The sequence below is a fragment of the Chelonoidis abingdonii genome, chromosome 7, assembly GCF_003597395.2.
Source record: "Chelonoidis abingdonii isolate Lonesome George chromosome 7, CheloAbing_2.0, whole genome shotgun sequence".
Classification (NCBI taxonomy): Eukaryota; Metazoa; Chordata; order Testudines; family Testudinidae; genus Chelonoidis; species Chelonoidis abingdonii.
The window spans coordinates 7,567,639-7,591,831 of record NC_133775.1 but is presented as its reverse complement, the minus strand read 5'-3'; the positions used below and the strand labels follow the sequence as shown (position 1 = coordinate 7,591,831).

The 24,193-nt window shown below is 47.0% G+C and overlaps 1 protein-coding gene across 2 annotated transcripts in view; it reads left to right on the top strand.

The window, feature by feature from the left end:
- The window catches only part of TRABD2B (TraB domain containing 2B), a 447,226-nt gene that overhangs the window by 239,095 nt on the left and 183,938 nt on the right, over positions 1–24,193 (top strand). For both annotated transcript variants that reach the window (XM_032805060.2, XM_032805059.2), the window contains exon 3: positions 17,712–17,858. In XM_032805060.2, coding sequence (XP_032660951.1) covers positions 17,712–17,858 — 147 coding nt within the window. The remainder of the gene's footprint in view (positions 1–17,711; positions 17,859–24,193) is intronic.

Sequence of the window (24,193 nt, the reverse complement as noted above, 5' to 3'; positions counted from 1 at the left end):
TATAAAATAAAAAAAAGAAAAGAAAAATTCCCCTCTACCTCTATGTGTGGTATGTGTCTTCCTACTCGGGTCCTCTACAGGCCTGGAGTTGTGAGGGTTACCTGCCAGTATCTTTACGCCTGTTTCCCTATGCAACTGCACTTTATCTGGACAGAGAGCTCGATGTTGTTCTGTGGATCTGTTTGGATGCACTCACCCAGCTTAGGAGTCACAGCCACCGAGTGGTGCTCCTACCCCACTGCGGACCACTTTGGGCCTTTGCACTTTTCCAGGCATCTCTTTTTCTAGTCCTCTTTCAGGGCCTTGGTACTTCGTCCAGTTCTCATATTCTCTTCTGAGTTGTCTGTCACTTGGCAACTGCCTATATCTATCACCACCGCGGTGTCTCTTGCTCCTATGTCTTATTACCACGATCGTCTGGTTGATTGGCCAGTACCTTGCCTGTCCGTCTGGATTGCTGGAAGTCCCACAGAATTCTTAGCGCCTGCTATTCTCCACTAACTTCTGCGGAATCCTCCCATCGGTCTTGGGAGCGGTCTATGCCATACGCTGTGCTCAGATGTTTCCTGTACACCAAATATGCCAGCCCACTTTTTGGTCCGCTTCTGTTGTGCCCGCTCAGTGTTCTTGCTATTCTGCTCTGATCCGTTTCTGCAGTTGCTTACATCCTGCCACTACCATGCTGATTGGTACTGTTCTCTGAGGACCTCTTGCACCAGTCCTGCCAACCTTGGGTCCTCTTAGCCTGCTAATCGAGTAGTACCCCCTGCTTCACTGGATTCTGTGACTCTATACAGTGCCTGTTTCCTGTTGCTGCTATGCATCAGTGCCTCGTGCCTGTTCTTTTAGTTCCGAGCCCTTTTTCCAAGCCACTGTAGATTTCCCAATTCAGCCCACCTCAGCTATATCTCCTTATTTGTCGATGGTACATCCATGCAGCAGGTCTTCTGTAGCTGCCCATGGATTCTTATGCCGGTACTCCTCCCCAGTTGTTTGCTGCTTTGACTGCCTCAGGCACGTTCCTCTTCAGCAGCTCATCTTTGGGGGCCAGCTCTCTAGCTGATGACTACCCTGAATTTCCCGGCCGTTTCATCAGAGGACCTTGAGTGGCGTGACGGGGAGCCACCCAAGCGTTTAGGCCTCGTAGGGCCGGCCGCGCCGGCACTCTCTTTGTGCCGTGCTGGATCTATCGAGCCTAAGTCTCTGGTGGTGTTGTGTATCTTATGCACTCGACACTCTGCCCCAGCGCCGTCCACCCCCCAAACCCGGTTGCAAAAACGCGTGGATCAACCTCCCCTAAGTTGCAATTGTTGTCGGGCCTAAGAGGAGCTTTCCGGGTCGAGTTCACTCATACGTGGCACCGCCCGCCTGCGCCCCCCCCCCCTCCATGTTCATTTAATCCTTTCCTTGGCCACAAAGCGGACAGGCCCTCCTATCGGCACCTCCCTGCTACATGCCAAAAATTATTACCGCATACCAGCCCCCAGGAGGGTAATCTGGCTTCCAGGATGATCCAAACCGAAGACGGCATCGAGTGTGCGAGTGTGGAGGCGGCTATTCTCGTGCCGTTGAGGTGGACGGTGTAGGTCGTGTGGGTGAAGAGCGATAGAACTCTGTGGTTGCTTGCGTCGCCTTCTGTCCGCCCCATGGACAACTATTGAGGGATAGTCACCGGGAGTCGTGCGGGGTAGCGTGCTCTAGTAGGCGCTTGGGAGGGGGCCTCCGGGTGTTCGAAACGTGAGTACGGTGGTGGTCCTGGTATCCTCTTCACGGTGTCACTGTGGAATGATTGCCTGTGTACCATTCATGTTCGCCGCTCACGTGACCGAGTGACGTACGAACACTACGACTTCGAGAGAAGTCGATGGCCGATTGCTCAGGACGCTCCGCCTGGCCCCAAACAAAAGACTATAAAACCCGAGAGTCTCCAGCGATGACCATCGTGTTGAAATGGTGATGATAAGCAAAGAAAATCAAGCGCCGCTAGCACGCCCCGGGCGCAAAGTCTGCTCCCATAGAGAACATATAACCCTCATTATCCTAGGTGCGTAAGCATACCACCATGTGAACAAACCAGTTCCATTAGGAACACGGACGACCAAAGACTACAGACGACACCCCCTCCTCGACTAGCCTCAACGAGAACCGGGACAAGACTTAAGACGTAAAGAAGTATAATATCTATATTGATAGGCCCTACTTAATTAATAATTTATACCCCATAGTAATGATAAACATATTCCCCCTTCGCTCACCCCCTATGGGTCCAAAATCCCGGGTATGTGTTGTCTTCCTCAACCTTCAGGGCAATCCATCCTCTACAGGAGCGCCCTGGGGAGTTTGGAGTGGTTCTTTGCCGCAGTATCTTAGCTGTTCCTAGCACTGAGCTCTCTGGACAGAGTACGCACGCTAATACCCTAGCCGGCCACAAAACCCCTAGTTGTCTGGGATCGTCCAAGGGGGTCGCGATCCAACTCACCCAGCTTAGGCATGATCCCAAGCCCCGTGTGCTAGGCACCTGTCCACCACTGGAACCACTTTTGGCCTTTCACTTTCCACATCCTCTCTAGTTCCTCTTTCAGGCCCTGGTACTTCTCCAGCTTCTCATATTCCTTCTTCCTGATGTTGCTGTCACTTGGCACTGCTATATCTATCACCACCGCTGTTTTCTGGTCCTTGTCTATTACCACGATGTCTTGTTGATTGGCCAGTACCTGCCTTCCGTCTGGATCTGAAAGTCCCACAGAATCTTTAGCCCTGCTATTTCTCACAACCTTCTGTGGAATCTCCATCTGGTCTTGGGGGTCTAGCCATACCTGTGCAGATTTCCTGACACAATAGCCAGCACTTGGTTGTGTCGTTCAGTGGCTGTTCCTGCCTGCATCTTACATCCTGCCACTATGTGTTGAGACTGTCTCTGAGGCCTCTCTGCACAGTCTGCACCTTGGGTCCTCTCTAGTGTGGTTTATGTGTGGGACTTAGTCAATCATAGCAAGGCCCAGGAAGTGCGGTTGCGAATAGTGGAGATCTCGAGAAAGCTGGAGAGTGACTCGGGGGGGTGCGCTTTTACCTGTGTAGTCCCTAATGATTATCAGATGCGGGCTCAGTGCTGTCTTTTTAGTCCTTTAGCCCTTATCCAGCGCCAGGATAGGCACTCAGGCGCTCATGGATATATCCCAGATGGTCAATGCCACCTCAGCTATCTGTCGATGGTACATCACGAGAGGAGTGCTGTAGAGAGTCTGAGTGGTCGCATTAGACCATGGCACTTTCTTCTGCCATGGTCCGGCGCGACTGTCTGTCTGCTTATATGCTCAGGCATTCTCTCAGCAGCTCATTGTGTGACATTCTGGAGGCACTCGGGGGCCATCGTTACTGGACTGTGATGTACTCCTGGCTTAACGTGTCTCCTGGGCGTAGTGTTTGACGTCCACGGACTCATTCGGCAACAGATTTCCCCAATGGATCTGGTGCTCAGTGCCTGTTCCTGTGCTGCTATGATCAGTGCCTCAGTGCTGTCTTTTAGTCCAGCCCTTTCCAGCCACTGGTAGGATTTCCCAATGTCAGCCACCTCAGCTATCTGTCGATGGTACATCCCATGCAGGGTCTTGTCTTGCCATGGCACTTCTTCTGCCATGGTCTTCCTCCATGTCTGCTGTTGCCTCAGGCATTCTCTCAGCAGCTCATCTTTGGGCCATCTTACGATGTACTCCTGGATGTTCGGGTTCGTCCAGGACAGTGGCCTTGACGCTCACCAAGCCCGCCCGCCTTCTTTCCGGCTGGTATTACATCTCTGGTGTTGGACTTGGGGTGGAAACCTCCGTGCATTGTGAGGAGCTTCCGGTCTTCCATCGAGCAGCCTCCATGTTTCCTTTGGCAAGCTCACTAACGGCAGGCTATCTGATGACCGGCAGGGCGTATCTGTTGATGGCATGGATCTTATTTCTTCCACTGAGCTGGCTCTTCAGGACCTGTCTTATCCTTTGGTGATACTTGGATGTTGCTGTCTTCCTTGCCTCCTCATCGTGGTTTCCATGTGACTTGTGGACGCCAGGTACTTGTAGCTGGTCTGTATGTCTGCTATGTGGCCCGCTGGTAGTTCACCCCATCAGTCTTACTACACTCCCTCTCTTCACTACCAGCCGGCCACACTTCTCCAGTCCCGAATGACATCCGATATCTTCACTGTAGATCGCGTCAGGTGGATTAGTGAGTCGATGTCTCGTTCATTCTTAGCATACAGCTTGATGTCATCCATGTAGAGGAGGTGGCTGATGGTAGTTCCACTCCTGAACCTGTACCGTATCCAGTCCTTGTGATTATCTGACTGAGGGGTTTAAGCTATGCAGAACAGCAGCGAGGACAGTGCATCACCTTGGTATATGCTGCACTGATGGCACTTGTGCAAGCTGCCTTGAGTTGACTTGCAGTTGTCTTCCATAGTCCCATTGAGTTCTTGAGGAAGGTCCTTAGTGTCCTGTTGACTTTGGATAGCGCCAGACATTCACAGACCCACGTGTGCGGCATTGAGTCGTAGGCTTTCCTGTAGTCAATCCAGCTGTGCTCAGATTGGTCTGTCTAGACCTTGAGCGACTGCTCTATCTATGAGCAACTAGTGTTGTCCCAATGCCTTCTGAGCTGTGCTCATGTATGGTCCCATATGGTCCTGTAGCTGGCAGCTATGATGCCTGATAGGACTTTCCATGTGTGGGAGGCAGTTATTGGCGGTTCTGTTCCCTTGCAGGGTTCTTTCAGATCAGCACTGTCCTTCCTTGTGTTAGCCAGTTTGGGTGGGAGCCTGCTGCTAGCAGCTGGTTCAGCTGTGCTGCTAGGTGTTCATGCACTGCTGTTAGTTTCTTTAGCAGTAGGTGTGGATCATGTCTGGTCCAGCTCTTCATGTTCTTGATCCGCTGCTGGATGTCTTCTACTTGTGATGGTGACTGGTTTCTGTTCTGGGAGTTGCTGTGCTCTGTTCCTGCAGCCACTTTGCACTGGTGTTTATGAGTCTTCTCTTTCTCCCATATGTTCTTCCAGTACTGTTCATTTCTGCTCCTGCACTGCAGTTGGGAGTACACCTTGAATGATCTTCTGGAGAACAGGCATTTACTTTTTTGGCCTCTGCTTCTCTAGTGTATCTTCCTTAGCCTGGTAGCCAGTGCTGTGAGCCTTTGTAGCAGTCTCTAGGGCTCAGAGGAGTCAGGCCCTTGTATTTTTTTTCATAGCCAAGTCTTATCCCTAATCTCTACACCCTTCTGTAGTTCCACCAGCTGACTAACTTCTCTCCGAGTCGCCTTGATCTTATCCTCCAACCTCATTTTCCAGGGTGGGTACATACTGTGTTCTTCTTGATCGTGTAGCAGATTTCCAGGATTACAAGGGCTGTAGCGTATACCAGTTCATTGTTTGAGTTATGGTGGTGTAGGGATTGTCATGAGGGCTCTATTGGCATCTTCTAACATACTATCTGATGGTACTTCTCCACTGAGCCTTGGTAATCGGTCTCGAGGATTGACTGTAGCTAGTTTCCTCCATGATCTTATGCCTCATATCAGCTGCTGTGCTCTGCAATGGAGGGGTGGCAATGAAGTTTCAGCTTCAGGTGTGGGCTGGACATCCACTTGTTCTTCCAGGTCTTCTTGAGTCTGGGATGTAATGTGGAGTTGGTCTATCTCAAACTGTGAGAACAGCTTCCTTTTACTATGTTGAAGGGTTGGATAACTAGCTGTTCTCAGTAAGTGTGGATGTAGTCTTTGTCCATCCAAGATCCCTCATACGTTTCATATATCCCCTCTCATTAGGTCTACTGTTGTAGTAGCATTCCATCAATCCAGGTTCTCTTTCTCATCCTCCATGAATGGTTTGTTCCAGTAGCCCACTTATCGTTAGATTGTCCTGGTTCCTCAACATCTGGCGCGGACCTTGTTAATCCGGGCGACGTCCAAGCCGGCATGACTCTCCTAGTTCCTGTCACTCTCTCATATTTGAGGTAGGCAGGTGAGGCGTTAGGGGGTCTTTTGCCCAAGGACCCCTACTGGAAAGTTGGGTACCAACTGGGATTTGAACCCCGGTCTCTCGTATCAAAGGGTGGCGCTCTTAACCACTACACTATCCAGTCGCTATATATACACAAAGAACATGAAAAAATGGGGGTTGCCATACCAACTCTAACAAGACTAATCAATTAAGGTGGGCTATTATCAGCAGGAGAAAAAAAACTTTTATAGTGATAATCAGAGAAGTTTGTCCAAAGAGTTTATATGTAGGTCAAAAACAGTACAAAGCAAGGTCTGATTTCTCCCATTACCTTAAATACACATTCATAATGCTATTAACAATGACCAGAAATCATCCATTAGCACCCTCCCTTAAGTATTTGGATGGTCTCGTTCAGGTCCAGTTGAATTCAAGTAGTACAGAAATGAAAGGGAAAAAATTATAAGCCAGATCAAAATGTTCAAACCTTGGTTTAGATTCAGTTTATGTTTGCAGTAGGAGGGCTTCTTATTTCAAAGGAACTAGTTTGTCCATCCTTAATTGATGCAACTGTTTCTTGATAGGTGCACGTTTGTTACTTTCTTTGCCTTTGTGGTTGTGATTATCTGGTGTGAGCTCTTTCTAGAAATAATTATGAGCCAGAATATAATCCCTCTATGCTCACTGGTGTGTAGCTTTTGTTTGACTGAAGTCTCTCCTAATTAATTACATGGCCTCAGTCACTGTATCTTTAATGCACATGAGGTCAGGGAGTCCTATTATACCCATTTTACAGATGGGGGAAACTGGGACACAAAGATTAAGGGTATGTCTACACTGCGTTTTAAGGCCTGTAGCAGCAGACTCAGGCTCACGCTATTGCAGTAAAAACAGCTATGTAGACATACGGGCTCAGGCTGGAGCTTGGATTCACTAATGCGGATTTTAGACGTGTCCCGAATACTTTGTTCAAGGACAGTCAAGAAGTCTGTGGGAGGGTGCAGAAGCGAGGTCATGTCTTCTAACTCCTGGCTAGCATCTTAAACTCTGGACTAATGAGACTTTTGGTGTAGGTAGGTGCTCCACATTTGGAGTAGGAAGTCCACAGTCACTCAAAGGCCTCTTTAAAACACTGGAGACAGGTACTGTTCTGGAGAAACTGCTTCCCAAGTGCATATATATACAGTTCATAAATCGGATGAATAAAAATGCTCTTTCCCAAAGACCAAGTCATAATTTTCCATCTCTTCCCAGAACAAATACTGTCTGCTATATTTATTAGGTAGGATCGTCTATGAGCAGTCAGCTCTAAGTATGTTTATTTTGAAGTCAGTACTTCGGTAAGCTTAAGCACCTCTGGGAGACTTAACTGAGGTAGAGATTTAGGCTGGAGGTCACCGGGGTTGGGATGGAGCACAAGAAGAGAAATGACACTGTTTTTGTGACATCAGCCAAGCAGTGTAAAAAAATAAATCTCGGCTTTAAAATGGCTTTAACCTGACTCTGAAGGAAATGGCCCATAGACTCCAGTCCAAAGAGTGTGCTAAGAATTGGAGAGACTCCAGCATGATTGTCAGGTTTGAAGTATGGGACTGAACATGTCAAGTTGATGGCTCTTGAAAAATATGTATGTAGGGGAGTCCTGCCGTTGGTTGGCTTGTGTATTTGCATGTCAGCCTGGCTTTAATAACCCACTTTTCACCCTACAATAGAACCTCTTGAGTAGCTCTATGGGTGCTGCTCTCGACCCAGAGAAAGCTGAGGAATGTTCTCACATCTAAACCCATCTTTTCAACGACTCCTAACCCTTCGTTTCTTGTCTGAAAATTCATGCTTCACTCAAAAGTAACTTTGTCCATGACATGTTTGGAAGATCAGTGTGGCTGTTCAGTTCAATTAATAGGCAAAAATAACCTGTAAAATACTTCTTTCACTTTTAAAAAAAATAAAATTGTACCTTTTTTTAAAATCCAATAATTCAGAAAGAGCTGACATTTAAAGTCCAAAGTCAAATTTTCATACGCAGGGCGCCTAAGTAACTTCCCTGATTTTTTTTTTTCAAACGTTCTTGAGCACCACTGAAAAACCAGGGCCCTCAGGCCCTGATTCAGCAAAACCACATGTGCTTAAAATTGAGCATGTATTTAAGTGTTTTACTGAATTAAGAACTCAGTTGTTGAGAGGCTGCTTGGTCTACTGCTTAAAGCACAGGAGAAGACACACTCTGAAGTTCCAGGTTCATGGTTGTGCCTGATTCCCTCTGTGACTTAAGTGAGTCACTTAATTTTTCAGTCCCAGTTTTCCCATCTGCAAGTACAAGACCTTACAGAGCCATGGTGCACTTAGTTCATTGTCTGGAAAGCACTTTGAGATCCTTGGTACCATGGCAGTGTCAAGTATTTTACTGCATTATATTTATCTGCATCCTACTAGCTGGACTTCAATGTCAGTAGAGATTCTACCGTTAAAAGGATGAGCACCGCTTCTGGTTTCGAGTTCTGGTTAAATGAATTGCTGTGTAGTTTCAAGGATCATAACTAAGTAACAAGGAACAAAAGCAAAATTTTGAATGCACTGAAGAGTCTTTAAAAAAAATCCTGTTACATTTTATTATAAAAACAATACAGTGTTTCAGAAAAATAATAATTGTAGATGTATAAAAATAATTAGGCTTGGAAGAGTGAAACTTTATTTTTTATAATTTTTGACAGATATCAATGTTTATTTTTAAGCCTTTTTTCATTTAAAATTTTGGAAAAATTATGGGTTTTAAGGATTATTTTATTTTTATCAACGTAAATTTACACAGTTGTGGGAAATTATGGGTTGATCAGACAATGGGAAGGGAGATCAGACTCTAATTTCATGATTGCCGATTCAAAATTAAAGATTTATAATTAAAAAAAAATTGTCAACATCCCATGTCAAAATATACAAAGCAAGTGTCCTTATATCAAACTTGAATAAATTCTCAAGCAGGATTTTTCTTGCTTTCACCTATGTGTAAATTTCCATTATTATTGATAGAAATATTTTTCGTTGGTTTCTTTGTGTGTGATTAAAATCAATATTTACTGACATTACAGATAAAAATCTAATCCTTCTAAGGTAGAGGGATGTACACCCTAGGGGGTAGGGTTGCCGGGCATCTGGTTTTTGACTGCAATGCCCAGTCGAAAAGCGACCCTGGCTGCTCTCGTCAGCGGTGCTGACTGGGCCGTTAAAAGTCTGGTCAGCAGCACAGTGGGGCTAAGGCAGGCTCTCCATCTGCCCTTGCTTCACACAGCTCCTGGAAGTGGCCAGCGTGTCCCTGTGGCCCCTAGGGAGAAGGGCAATCAGAGAAGCTGCGCGTGCTACCCCTGCTCCCAGCGCCAGCTCCGCAGCTCCCATTGGCCAGGAACCATGGCCAATGGGAGCTCTGGGGCAGTGCCTGTGGGCATAGGCAGTATGGAAAGCACAGAGCCACCTGGCTGCAACTCAGCCTAGGGGCAGGACATACCAGCCACTTCCAGGAGCAGCTTGGAGCCAGGGCAGGCAGGGAGCCTGCCTTAGCCCTGCTGCACCACTGACTGGGAGCCATCCGAGGTAAGTGGCACTTGGCTGGAGTTCACACCCGTTCCCACACCCCACTCCCCTATCCCATCCCTGAGCCCTCTCCTGCACCCAAACTCTCTCCCAGAGCCTGCACCCACAACCCCTCCACACCCCAGCCCTGAGCCCAAGCCTGCACTCCAAACCCCTTGGCCCCAGCCCAGAGCCCCCTCCTGCACACTGACCCCTCATTTCTGTCCCACCCTGGAGCCCACATCCACAGCTGGAGCCCTCACTCCCTCCCACCCTCCAACCCCCTACCCCTAGCCCAGTGAAAGTGATTGAGGGCTGGGGAGAATGAGCAACTGAGGGAGGAGGGTGGGACTGAATGGGGGCGGGGCCTCAAAGAATGGGCGGGGCAGGGGTGGAGCCTCAGGAAGGGTTGGGGTAGCGGCAGGGCAAGGGTGTTCAGTTTTGTGCAGTTAGAAAGTTGGCAACCCTACTAGCGCGGTGTGGAGGAACATCGGGGGGGGCAGCGGAGCCTGGGCCAGCCTCCATGGGGGCGGGGAGGGAGTGCCACCCACCCCTCTTCTCCCCCAGCTCTGCTCCAGTCCCAGCCACAGACATGTCCCCAGCTCCCAGCCCCATGTCAGGCCCCATCCCGACTCTCTACATGGCTCCGCTCTCAACCCTGTACCAGCCATTGGTCATGGCTCCACTCTCAGGCATGGGTGGCAGCTGCCAGCCCTCACCACGGTACAGCTGCAGCTCCACCCCAGCTTTGGCCCCAGGCCGTGGCCCCGTTCTCCCCCCCAGACCCACCCCCAGCTGTGGCCTCAGCCCCCTTACGCCTGTCTGGGGACCACCGTTCTAAGCCTCCTTAGATGTTAACAATATCCTAACACAAAATAGCCAACACATCAGAAAAATGTAATAACTTTGGAGCTTTTTACTTACTTATATTTGTTTTTATTTTACAACTGTATATGTATCTAGTGAAGCTGCTGGGGCTGCATCCTGTTGTCAGTCCGGTTGCAGAACCAGGGCCTAATATCCCACTTTAGTTTTCTGCACAGCTTTCAACTTCTCTGCAGGCACTTCTACAAAAAGTCCAATCCTGCCTCCACCCGCAATCGAAATTTCACCATCTTTCATGCCCCATAAAATCTAAGCCAAGCATACTCATAATTTGAAAAAGCTGCGAAAAGCATGGTTTAAAGGATTTTTAACCTTTGAAAGGCTCTGCGCCTGTCCCCAAGGGCTATAGCCAAGGGAGGAAATGGCTCATCCTAGGATTTCCTGTGGATTCTAAACATTTGACTAATAAAAATGAAAGCTTTAGAAAAATGTTAATGGGGAAGTGAGAGCAGAGGTTTTCCCAATATGCTTTCACTGAAAACCTTCCTGCAGGCTGATGATTTTTAACAGCACTGCTCAGGTGCAGGCTAGAGTATTTCCCATGTGGGGATGGGTAACATATTCCTATAACTTTTTTTGCTCATATGTTGTTATATTTAGGCTTGGCAGGATTTGATTTTTATTGGTAAAGGTGTGTAAATTTCTATTTCACCGAACACGCAAACTGTCAGAGTATTTCCACTGGTGATCACAGAAATTTACAGATGGGCACAAGCAAGAAAAATGTTCCATGAGAACTTCTTAGAGTTTGATTTAACGATATCTGCTTTGTATATTTTGACATGTGATGACAATTTGGTTTTTAACAGTTATATAAAACTTTAATTTATGGAATCTCAGCATCTACTATCATGAAATATTTGCCTGACCTCTTTTCCCATTGTCTGAACCACCATTAACTTATTACAACTGTGGAAATGGATAACAAAAAAAATGCTTAAAACCCATAATTTTGCCAACTGTTTATATTGAGAAAGCTTAAAAATATAAGCATTGATATCTGTCAAAATTATATATTTAGAAACCCAAATTCTGCTAAGGCTGCATATAAGTAGTTGTAATTTTTTTATTATTTAAAAGGATGCAGCCAGATCAAATTTTATACACAACTTACGTTGTGCAGAGAGACGGTTTTACAAAATCTAAGACCAAGAGAATGTTTCCATTAATTAACGCCCACACCCACAGCAAGAGTTTTCTAAATAAATAAAGAACTCAGTCGTGTCAACATTTACGCACGTTTGGTTTTAAGCATGTGAGTGCATCTGTTGTGTTCACTGGGATGGACTTCCATGTTTTAAGCATGTAAAGCTGAAAGCTGGGTCAATAAACCCAATCCTGCAATCCTTAGGCCTACTCATACAAGAGTAATTCCTTTCAAATCAATGAGTTTATTTGAATGAGTGGGTCAGGATTTGCAGGAACAGGCCCAAACACCCTTCTGCAGTTTCTGGGTGATTTCCGGAGAACCAGAAAATGAAACTGACCTGAAATTGATGGTGTGCTTGGGGTGCTATGTGCTGAGCCTGGGGTCTATTAGGCAAAGCTGAGAGCTTCCTAACAAGGCTGCAACCTACCATCCTTTGATCTCTCAGCCCTTTAGGATTCCTTGAGCAGGGGGCAGGGCTAACTCTGGGAAAACAGGGGTTTAAAAACCAGCTCCTAAGCGACCAGAAGAGCTAGCAACCGGAGGAGTTTGGCAGGGGAGTTTAGAGAGGAGGTGTGAGTCAGATACACCTAATAAACATCCTCTAAAATTATCCCAATAACCCTATCCCGGCCCAAGAAAGAACGCAAACAAAAATCCCGCAAGAGTCAAAATAATGCAGGCAGAAGTCCAGCAGCAGAGTGGAGGTTATTCAGTTTATTGCATTGAATGTAGTGTGTATGATTGTCTGCTTTGTGGGCAAATGGCATATGTGTGCATTTAGCACTGGCAACTCATGGCCCTCAGGGACAGAGTACGGGTTCTTGAGCCCAGAATGGCTGAACTGGAGGAGCAAAGAGAGAGAGATGCATAGTCTGGGGGTGGGACTGCTCTACTCTGTCCTGGAAAGTCTCATCTAATAGCCTATGTGCTGTTGATGAGGAAGAAAGTCTTGGGGAAGGGAACCCTGTTATTAGGAAGAGACAGATAATAGTAATGAGAGAATTCAATTATTAGACATACTGGATGTGTGATGATCAGGAGAACCTCAGGGTGAATCGTCTGCCAGTTGCAAAGGTTTCAGACTTCTCAAGACATGTAGATAGGCTTTTGGGCAGCGCTGGGGAGGAGCTGGTAGTCATGTCATGTATAGATACCAGTGACGTAGAGTATGGTTGGAGAGAGGTCCTGGAGGCCAGATTTAGGCTGCTAGGTATGCAATTGAAGTCCAGGACCTCCATGGTAGCATTCTCTGAAATGCTTCCAGTTCCAGCCGCAGGGCCAGTTAGACAGGCAGAACTTCAGGGTCTCAGCGCATGGCTGAGACGAGGGATTTAGGTTTGTTAGAAACGGGGGAACCTTTTGGAAAAGGATGACCCTATATAGCATGGGTGGCAGGTGAAGCTTCTTCTGGGGTAGGCTAGCTCCCCATCCCACCTCTTCTGCCCATGGGCCTGACCACATTCTTCCCACACTCATCCCCCTCACTGCGTGCATCCCTCCTCTTCTCTGTCCTCCTTGCCATGTGCATCCCTCCTCTCTTCTAGTTCTGGTAACAGCAGGGGGTTTCACTTTCCAACTGAGCAATCTAGGTCTGGGCACTGAGGCTGGATTTCTGAGGTCCTGGGCACTGGGGAGTGGGGCTTGTTGCCCAGGTCTTCAAGCCAGGGCCATTGGCTGGTGCCTCTCTCTGGGAGCAGAAGCCTGGCTTAGATCTAAAATTTGGACCTAGTGGTGGAGAAAGTGGAGCTGCTGAGCCCTGCTGTGAGTCTGGGTTGAGGGAAAGCTGGCAAGATTCACTCCAGATCCACCAGAGCTGTGACTCCCCGAATGCCCTCCAGTGCACTACCAGGGCATCTCTCTGGCTGGTCAGCACAGGGAACCTGCTACCCCAGAGACCCATCACTCAGAAATGCATTTCCTGAACAGCTTTGGGCAAGGCCTGCACCACCATGTTCTCTAGCCCCATAGCTGGCACCAGAAGCTGCCACTGCAGGATGCATGTGGTGAGCAGTGGTGGGCAGAGGGAGAAGAGGAGGGGGACATGCGGTGACAGCGGTGGGTGGGGAGGATGGGATGGCCTCATGCTCTGTTATACCCATCACCCGTTCTGTACAGGAAGGATGGGCTCCACCTAAATCAAAATGGAACCAGAAAGGTCATAGAGAAGTTCTTAAACTGAGGACTGGAGGAAAACTGAACTGGTGTGGAGGAGCACATGGCTTGGACAGAGACATCCGTTAGGGGATGATTTATTAAAGGGGATTGTGACGAGGGAAGCCGGGGCTCAACCCTCCCTGTGGAGGAGGGGAGCCACACCGGCCTCGTCCTGTTCTCGCTGGGTCCTGTCCCTCGGGTCCGCGGTCCACTGTCCGGGCGTTCGGTCCCTGTGGAGCAGACTGGGACACAGCAAAGTCAGTAGGGCCCCGCCTAGGATACAGGCGGGCGCCAAACGAACTGTCCGCTACACTCTGGCCCCTTTGGGGCAGGGCAGAGCAGCAACAAAGTCAATGGGGGCCCAGCCCTTGGTTCGGGCTGGCACCAAACGCAGTACAACAGGCTCCGGCCCTTTGGGGCAGGGCAGAGCAGTAACAAAGTCAATGGGGGCCCAGCCCTTGGTTTGGGCGGGCACCAAACACAGTACAATAGGCTCTGGCCCTTTTGGGGCAGGGCAGAGCGGTGACAGAGTCAATAGGGGCCCAGCCCTTGGTTCGGGCAGGGCGCCAAACACAGTACAATACGCTCTGGCCTTTGGGGCAGGGCCGAGCAGTGACAGAGTCAATAGGGGCCCAACCCTTGGGTCGGGCGGGGCACCAAACACAGTACAATAGACTCTGGCCCTTTGGGGCAGGGCAGAGCAGTAACAACGTCACACTGGCCTCGTTAGGCCGAGGCGAGGGGGATTCTGCCACCCGGCTACGGGTGGCAGGGGGAACGCAGGCCCACCCACTCCTCTGCATTCCAGCCCGGGGCCCTAGTAGCGGCTGTCACCGCTAGTGGCAGTCAGTGGGGATCCGGCCCGAAACACACTGACAGAGCGATCAGTGGGGATCCTGACTGACACACACGGTCATCAGCTCGGGGCCTTCTGCAGCCTGACTGTAGTCAGCTCCCCCGGGCTACTTTCCATTCCCCCTTCGCTTCCTACCTGGTCCGCCGGGTCATCTACCGACATGGGCTCCTCCCAGTCCGGGCTAGGGGGTAGATCTGGTAGCACCTCCGGGTAGCTGGGCCAGGTCTGGTCCGAAGGCTCCACCAGGCCGTAGTTAGGGCTCGGCAGCTTTGGTAGTTCCCACAGCTCAGCGTCGCGGTTGCTGCGGGTCGGCTCCGGCAAGGCCTGATACCTGTCCCGGGGCTCCGCAGCCTCCCAGCGATGAGGGTCGGCCGGCACGTCTGCTCTGGCCGGCAGCTGAGCTCCAACTGAAGGCCGGCGCCCGGCTTTTATACTTCCGGGTCGCCGCCTGACCCTTTGAGGGGTGGGGCTTCCGCCCGGAAGTTCCACCCTGGGGAAAGATGGACGGGGCTCAACCCTCCCTGTGGAAGAGGGGAGCCACACCGCCTCGCTACAGGGATATTCTATCTCCTAGTAAAACGGAGAGGACCGATGTTGATAAAGTACAGGTGGGAACTGAAGAGAAACTGTCAACCAAAAAAGGCCTCGTCAGTTACATCACTTGAAGGCAGACAGCTAAACCTTGACCCATTTTATAAGTCCTTGTATACAAATGTTAAAGTCTAAATACTAAGATGGGTGAACTTGAGTGCCAGATATTGAATGAGGATATTGATATAATGGGCAAGACAGAAACTTGATGGAATGATGATAATCAAAGGGACATGGTAATATCAGGGTATAAAATATATAAGAGTGACAGAGTAGGTTGTGCTGGTGAGAAAGTGACACTCTGTTAAAAAGAGCTTAGTCAAATATAGTAAACATCTTAAATGACTCACACTGTACTATAGAATATCTAAGGATAGAAATTTCATGCTTGCACAGCTACAGACTAGGGACTGAATGGTTAGGCAGCAGTTCTGCAGAAAAGGACCTGGGGTTACAGTGGATGAGAAGCTGGATATGAGTCAGCAGTGTGCCTTTGTTGCCAAGAAGGCTAACGGCATTTGGGGTTGTATAAGTAGGGGCATTGCCAGCAGATCAAGGGATGTGATCATTCCCCTCTATTCGGCATTGGTAAGACCTTATCTGGAGTACTGTGTCCAGTTTTGGGCCCCCCACTACAAGAAGGATGTGGAAAAATTGGAAAGAGTCCAGCGGAGGGCAACAAAAATGATTATGGGACTGGAGCACATGACTTATGAGGAGAGGCTGAGGGAACTGGGATTGTTTAGTCTGCAGAAGAGAAGAGTGAGGGGGGATTTGATAGCTGCTTTCAACTACCTCAAAGCAGGTTCCAAAGAGAATGGATCTAGACTGTTCTCAGTGGTAGTAGATGACAGAACAAGGAGTAATGGTCTCAAGTTGCAGTGGGGGACTTTAGTTGGCTATTAGAAAAATTTTTCAGTAGAGGTGGTGAGCACTGGAATGGGTTATCTAGGGGTGGTGGAATCTCCTTCCTTAGAGGTTTTTAAGGTCAGGCTTGACAAAGCCCTGGCTGGGATGATTTAGTTGGGAATTGGTCCTGCTTTGAGCAGGGGGTTGGACTAGATGACCTCCTGAGGTCCCTTCCAACCCTGATATTCTATGATTCTATGACTTGATAAAAACAATGTCCTGGTAACAAAAGAATAGAGAGAAGATCCCAGCGAACTGACCTAAGTGGTGGTGTGTGCCATTAAGAATATTCTTGGTGCTATAAATGAGAGGAGATAAAACTGCAGAGAAACATAGGACTGAAGAGTCCTTGACTTTTAATAAAATAACCACCGGTTATAAAGCCAAATTATTTCTAGGAAACCCTCAAACTCTCCTGTAAAATCACCCTAGATTAGGGTCCTGAGCCATGACTGGGGTGCTTAAGAACTACGATAATACAAATAAATAATAAAGGTTCTATTAGTTCCACCTACTCAAATGTTGTTGTTCTTCCAACCATTCATTGACCATCTCTAGAACAGGCTCCTCTGTAAGGATCTTTGAAAACTGAGCTTATGCTCAGCAGTTCTGTAATCAATACAAATCACCCCGATGTCTATCACTAATGACCATAGGTACATGATCACTCATTTAAACTTGACTGCCTTTTATGAAAGACAGAAAAGTATGCAATTACATTTTTTTGTTAAGGAAGTGTTTTAGTTCATGGCAGCTTGGATACTTGTGCATTTAAATATCAAAAGCAATGAATGCTCCTGGTTGCTGAGGTTTCTCTGCTAATGCATTCCTGTTGTATTTCCAGATCTGGGATGAGAAAGCTCAATTAGCCCACTGGGACAGTGTAACAATTCGACATGACCATTTATTTTGCCAGAGGGGGAAGCTGAAAGGTGGCCTGGGGAGGGGGAAGCATGATCGTATATTCTGCCTATTTCACAAGTGCCGGTTCCCCAGGGATGCTGAGGGTTCCTGCATGTTACTTATTAAACGACAGCAGAGATGCCCCTGAATATGCCAGCATTTTACTACTAAAGATGTTGGGAGGCTTCAAAACTGCATCTACTGAGAAGTTTCCCATTTAGCTTGGACTTTGGATTTTAAACAGCTGGTGGGGAAGGCGTAGCTCCTCCCAGCTCAGTCCTCTTCCTTGGCAGAGATGATGGAGCTTCCCTTATTTTCAGGCCATCACTTTTGCAGTAAAGTGAATGGCAGATGCAGTTTAAAACTCTCTGGCTCACCTTGATTTTTCACGTGCCCTGCAGCCCCACTGAAATCATGCCTATAGGCAGGCCTATATTTTATGACCTTGAGGAGGAGGGTGGCATATCCCAAAGCCTTCCCAGTTTTCTTTTCTATTCTAATCTCTGCATCCATGTGACTCTCCTTCTGTTTGGGAAGGGATAAATGTAACTCCTTCCTGAGCCACTCCTCTGGTTGGCCAGAAGGGGTCAACAAAGAGCAGCCAAAAGCACAAGCCTCGTCTGGGGCTGATAAGGGTTTCTCTGCAATGCTGCTGCATTCTGCTGATCATTCATGCTCTTGTGACCTCAGTCCACCAATATATATCTATTGTGTGTGTTTGTACAGGTGCTGTTTGCTTTGAACCAAACCTTGCTACAACATGAAAGTCTACGAGCAGGCAGCTTGCAGGCCCCATACACTACTGAAGATCTTATCAAGCATTATAACTGTGGAGACCTGAACGCTGTCATATTCAATCATGATACTTCTCAGGTAAGGCCATTTCACAGCTGCCACTGAAGGCTAAGGATGAACAAACTGGCTAAGAAGTGTCAGTAATTACGATGATGTTGATGCCCGTGTCACAGAATGCCCAGACGTAAGATTTTAAGTAGACAAGCTACCCTACGAGAATCCTTGATTCAAATGTTCCCTATACTGTCACGTGTTTGAAATCAAATCCCAGATTAGTATCTAATTTCTGAAATGATCCCTGTCTCTATAACGGGACAGGTCAAACATCCCCTAAACTTAAAAATCTGTATCTAATTTTCAATTTTGCATTCTCCGCCCATCGAAGAGTTAAAGTACACCAGCTGTGTTCAAGAAAGGGCATTGCACCCTATCAGGATAGTTATGTGCCCATCCTCACCACACCTCTGTAAGGTAGAGAAGTATTCCATTGTACAGAGAAGGAAACTGGGGCATCCAGCAATACTTGCCTCAGGCCACATAGGGAGCCTGTAGTAGAGCAAGGAATAGAATCCTGATTTTGTGAGTCCCATTCCAGCCTGTTGACCATAACCTCATCTTTCCTTACCCTGCCCTTCTTGTTTTTCCTGTGCCTCTTGCTCCTTTTTTGTTCTCCACATGTCTCTCATTTGTCTGGGGAGAGAATGGGTTTTACCTTTGAGTTGCATGCTTGGTGGAGGTGGGGATGATAACTGAAAAGCTTTGCTAGGAGTGTGTCCAAACAAAAGATGGAGTGAATCCTGTGTAAATAGGCTACAAGGCTAAATAACTTCTCAGACATGCCATAATCCAATAATATTATGTGCATCTGTTGCAGCCTTCCAGTCTGTGTTGGTCTTAGTTATCTGGTGCTAATAAAGACTTTCAGTGTAGCTGGACCCTCCTTTGCAGACCAGCTGATGGCTGGTGGCAAACTCTGAGACAGTGTGCTGGTTTTTTATGTATATGTTAATTTCTTTCTCTCTGCTACCTGTGTGGAGACAGGATGTTTCTTAGGATATCATCTACCGCTGCTCTGATGCAGGGTGACTTAGAAAATTGGTCACTGGACTGGGACTGAAGAGGACCTTTTTTCCTGGCCCTGCCACTGACTGGGTTAACTTGGGCAAGTCACTGTCCCTCTATGGGCCTCAGTTTCCCCACCTGAACAATGGGGTAATGGGAGAGACCTCCTTGGTAAAGTGCTTTGAGATCTATGGATGAAAAGCACCGTATAAGAGCTATGTATTATCATCGTAACTCCAACAGTGTGTGACCCCCATCTTGGCTGGGTCTTACCTGCACCTGGGGAATAGATGAAGGGTCTGCCTCTTTCTTACATGTTGGCAACACTTGTATAGCTTATCATGCCATTTGAGTCCCACTGGGATGCAATTCAGTCATCTCCATGGCAACCACATATGATGCCTTCAAGGGAGGACCATGCATTGATGATAATGAACTAAGAAACACAGATCCTTTTGTCAGTCTAAGCAGAGGCATCAGAGAACCTGTCATCCTTTCCAGGCCTGATTCTGACACCCTTACTCCTCGTGGGCAGCACCATACTGTGTGAGGAGTCACTGTTTCTCAGTGGAACTCTGGGTGCTGGAAGGTGCTACTCAACATGTATAAATGTGGTAGAATTGGGACATTAACGCAGCAGTTCTAAAACTGTGTTCTCTGGACTACCAGAACTGGAGCCCCTAGTAGAGAGTGCTGGTTTTATATGGGAAAGAAGTGGTCCAGATGGGAACATTTCTCTACTGACATGGTTTGTGGAATGAAGGAGCTGGAGAACCAACGATGCTGCGTACCATTGAGAGGACAACCAGAGGCACCATCTTTCTAAGTTGCTGGGGGTGCTCAACCCCCACTCCGCACCAGACCCTGCCACTGCTCCACCCCTTCCTCCAGCCCCAAAGCGCCTATGAAGACAACCATAATAACTAGTTGTTGTTATTTGTTTGTATTATCGTAACATCTAGGAGTCTGTCATGGACAAGGATGCCACTGGGCTAGGCTCTGGACAAACACAGAACAAAGATGGTCCCTGCCCCAAAGAGCTTACAGTCTAAACAGAAGACAAAAGATGATGGAGGATACAGACAGCTATATGGGGGAGTTAAAAGAAACAATAAAGCAATTTAAGTCAGCATGATAGGCTGAGCTACCAGCACACCAGCTGCCTAGTTATTAGCTAGTGTTTCTGAAGGCATCGTGGTCAAGGGATTTGAAGGAGTGCAATGAAGTGACTTTCTGGATGTTAAAGGGAAGCTCCTCCGAAGCCTGAGGGGCAACATGGAAAAAAGCATGAAGGGGCTTGTTTAGCCTTCCATCACCCACTTGTTACATTTTCAGTCAGAAGTTGGAGTCGACCCTTTGATACTGAATGAGAAATGATAGGGTCTTGAAAGAGAAGACAAGTAGCTTATGTTTAGAACTGTAGGTTTAGAAGAGACCGCAAGGGTCCCTTTGTGTGTTGATGTGTTAGAGAAGAGGGTATGAGTGAAGGGCTGCAAAGAGAGGATCACAAAGGTATATGAGGTAAATACATGACAATTTTACAGATGGGGACCCTGGAGGCTCAGAGATAAGTTGGTCAAGGTCAAAAGGCAAGTGACAGAATCAGGCATACAACCTAGTTGTCTGGATGTCCTGTCTTATCTTTTAACCACTATAAAACAATATAGTCTCTCCAGCGATATATCCATGTTCCCCAGAACAATTTGCAGCTGTTCCCACTGATTGCAGTGACACATAGGAACTCTGTGTGAATAAATCACAGATGCCTGTAACAGGCCTGCATTTTAGACTAGCAAGGAAGAGAATGTTTTTTTTTAAAAGCTCTTCTCCTTGCAAATTCTAGGATCAAATACTGCATTAAAAACATACCATTCAGCATCAAGGGAAATAAAGGTTCCAAGCAACATCTCTAGCCAGAGTCCCACAGAGCAGACAGTTAGAATAGATTAGACCACTTACAAGCCAGAGAAAATTAAGATACCATAGAATATTCTGGGCCACATAGCAAAATGTTGTCAGTGGCAAAACTCTTGTTGACTTAACCGGGGACAGAATCGGGCCCAATACTTCTCTCCTGTGGTTTTATTTTTAAAGACAGATTTGGATTTCAAGTGTTTCATAAATGACAAAAGGATGCACTTTGAACTACTCAGGGTAGCTCCAAAGCTTATGTTCTAGTTAGATGCTTTTTTCAAGCACGCATGGAGATGCCAATTTGGCTACCAAATTAGATTAGCCTTTGTGAAGTATGTCTAAAACATATCCTTTTACGAGAGCACACAGGATTCTTGGCTTGAATTTAAGCAGTGTGGTTTCTGATGGCCTGAGAAGTTTGCAACCCTCCCCAGGATGTTATGTGCAGAAGATGATAGACCTACAAGTAGAAAAAGACTATACATTTAGAAAGCACAAGTATCATTACTTAAATTTCCCGGTAAATGCAATATTTGCTAATCCTGGTGGTAGAATTGTCAGCATTTTTGGAAGATGGTACTGTTCTTCTGTAACATTTAACAACTGGGACAGGATTTCAGAGCTCTAGACTAGCCCATGCAACTGGTACTAAATTAAATGTACTATGAAATGTCACCTGGAAATAAAACCGTATTGGAGAGAATGGGTTGTTTGGTAAGGCACTAGTTAATATCCAAGAGCAGTAATTCAGCTACCTAACATTTGCAGGTCATGCTGCCATGCAGAATAATAATTTACCCAAGATTTAAGATGCATCTGGGTTTCTTCAGAGAGAGATCTATCCTACAGAGGAAGGATGGGCCAGTGGTTGGGCCAATGGAAACATGGGTTCAGTTTCCTGACCCATCTCACACTTCCTTGAGCAAGTCATTCAGTGTCTTGGTTTCCCGTCTATAAAATGGGGCGATAGTACTTTGCTACCTCTCGGGGATGTTGTGAGGATAAACCCATTAAAGTGCTTGTTGGCAGTGCTTTATGTAGATATGGGCCAGATTATCAGATGGTGTAAGTTAGAAAAGCTGTACTGAAGTCAATGGCTTTATGCTGCTATGCCAGGGCTTAGTCCATAAGTGGCCATAGGGTACACTGGCTCAGGGTGTTAAGGGTTCTGGGCAGATAGTGTTCCCTCTTGCCTGATCACTACTGTCTTTGGTTGCTGAAACTCATGGAGAGGGAACGGCTTGGATGAAGAGAGCAATGCTGTGGATAATGGCTCTCCTGCCTCCAAAGCCCTACTCACAGGGATGGTAGAAGCTGTTTGCTAGAAACCATAAGGTGTTCTAATATTATTGCAATTATTGACACCTAAGTAGATGATAGACAAACAACCTGTCTCCTTTGGAAACCTGGATTCAAAGGTGGATTACAGTGCAGTCTGGAATAAAATGAGGTCTCCACATCACAAAAGCACCCTGCAACTTGTCGGTGCCAGCGGACACTGCTTCCTTCAGGAATGGAAGAGCAGAGGGTACTCCATGTTGGTATTGAGGTGCATTGCCCAGGCGGTATGGGACCTGCTGTGCTAGACTGTTAGATCAAGCTGCAGTTGGGGGTCAGGTTGCTTTGACAGAGCTGGGTGAGAGAACATGTATAGAATACGCCTCATTGCTATGCCATATCTCAGTAAATTCAGATGAGACCCTTGCGTTCCCAAGCCCTAAATAAATCTGCCATAATATTCTTTTTTAAATCTATTTTTAAAAAAGGGGAGAACTGCAAAGCCTGCCCTCCCTGCAGTTCCGTGACGCTGCCCTCTGTATGGCGAGCACCATTTCTCCAAGTTCATAAATCCTTAGTTAAACTTAATAAAATGTAACAGGACCAAGCTTACTCAAGTAGGCTATGACACAGAAGTGGAGAAGGAAAAGTATCTCCTGCTTGTACCCCCTTCTTCTAACAATTGATCCTTCTGTGACTCTTTAAGTTAAAAGATTTATGGTGGACTTTCTGGGCAGAGAGTCAAAATGATACTGAAATGAAAATACTATGACAACAGAGATGGGGTAGGAATGTTCTGCTTTCGTGCTAGACTTTAAAAAAAAGTTCTCTTCCCCTTTATGGAAGAGTACTGTAGGATTTAAGGGGGGTAGCCCGACCAAATTGGATCAATGAAAGGAAGGTGGAAGAAATCTTCTAGTATAAAATTGAGATCTGCCTCTAGAGGACATTTCTTCCCACCTTCAGGCAGTTAGTACGTTGTTTTAAGATCTGAACCCTCTGGGGTTTTATCCGTTATGTTATTTTCCTCCCAATCTGATGTAAGTGTGGCTTTTCTCCCTGTTCATATAAATGGAATAACACAGGTTTTTTTAATACCAATAAACTCTTTGGCTTCAGTGGTATCTTGTGACAGGGAATTCCACCAGTGAATTATGTCTGAATTTAATTAGGTGTTAATGGCCAATGTGTGTTAACTTATTGTATCGGAATTTGTGTATCAAAGAATTCCTTTTGTCCATTTGAAATGTATTGCTTCTCAGTGTAATTGGATTTCTCTTTGCTCTTGTATTGAGAGGGGATAAATAGGAGGGTCTACTTTTCTTTTTGTCTGCCTTTCCATCCTACCCCTGTCATTACTGGTTTCCTATTTCCCCCTAGACTCCATTTCAACATCACATAGTCCCTCCTCCCACATCTCCTGTCCGGGTATCCTTCTCCATTCTCAGCCTTCTCTTGTGTGCTCCCCTGTGGAGCGCAGTGCTCATCCGGCACCATCATAAGTCCCCACTTCTACACTGCATTTTGGAGCCAATTGCGGTTGAACTCAATCCCACTGAATAAAGTGCCTGTGCTGTTTTATGATGAGGGCAATGCAATAATCATAATTTATGTTTATGTAGCACCTTTCCCACAGACGTGCCTTTACAAACTGCAAGCCTTACTGGGCCTTGCCCAAAGCCCATTGAACTCATTGGAGTGTCTTTCCATCGACTTGAATGGGTTGAAGATTAGGCCTGCACTGTGCAGCCACTCAGTGGGAGAAGTCTCTCTCTTGTATAGTGGCTGTGCACAGTTTCAGGCTCTGCACTCTCCCGAACAATAATAATTCACATCTTATATAGCAGATCTCCAAGGGCTTTACAAAATAGGTCGGTATCATTATTCCCATTTCACAGATGGGGACGCTGAAGCACGGAGACATGACATGACTTGTCCAGTGGCAGGAATAGACATCCTGAGTCCCGTGCTGTATTCACTAGGTCCCATAGCCCTCCCTTTAGATTTCATTCTAATCCGGCCCAGCAAATTATGCAGCTGGCGTTAAGTGCTGTGGCAGCATGCGCTGCGTATCATGCTTCTGATCATATGAAATTTAAGATGTATAAAATTTATGTCACATCAAAGGAGCTTGCCCGCTCCACCCCCAAAGAGAAAAG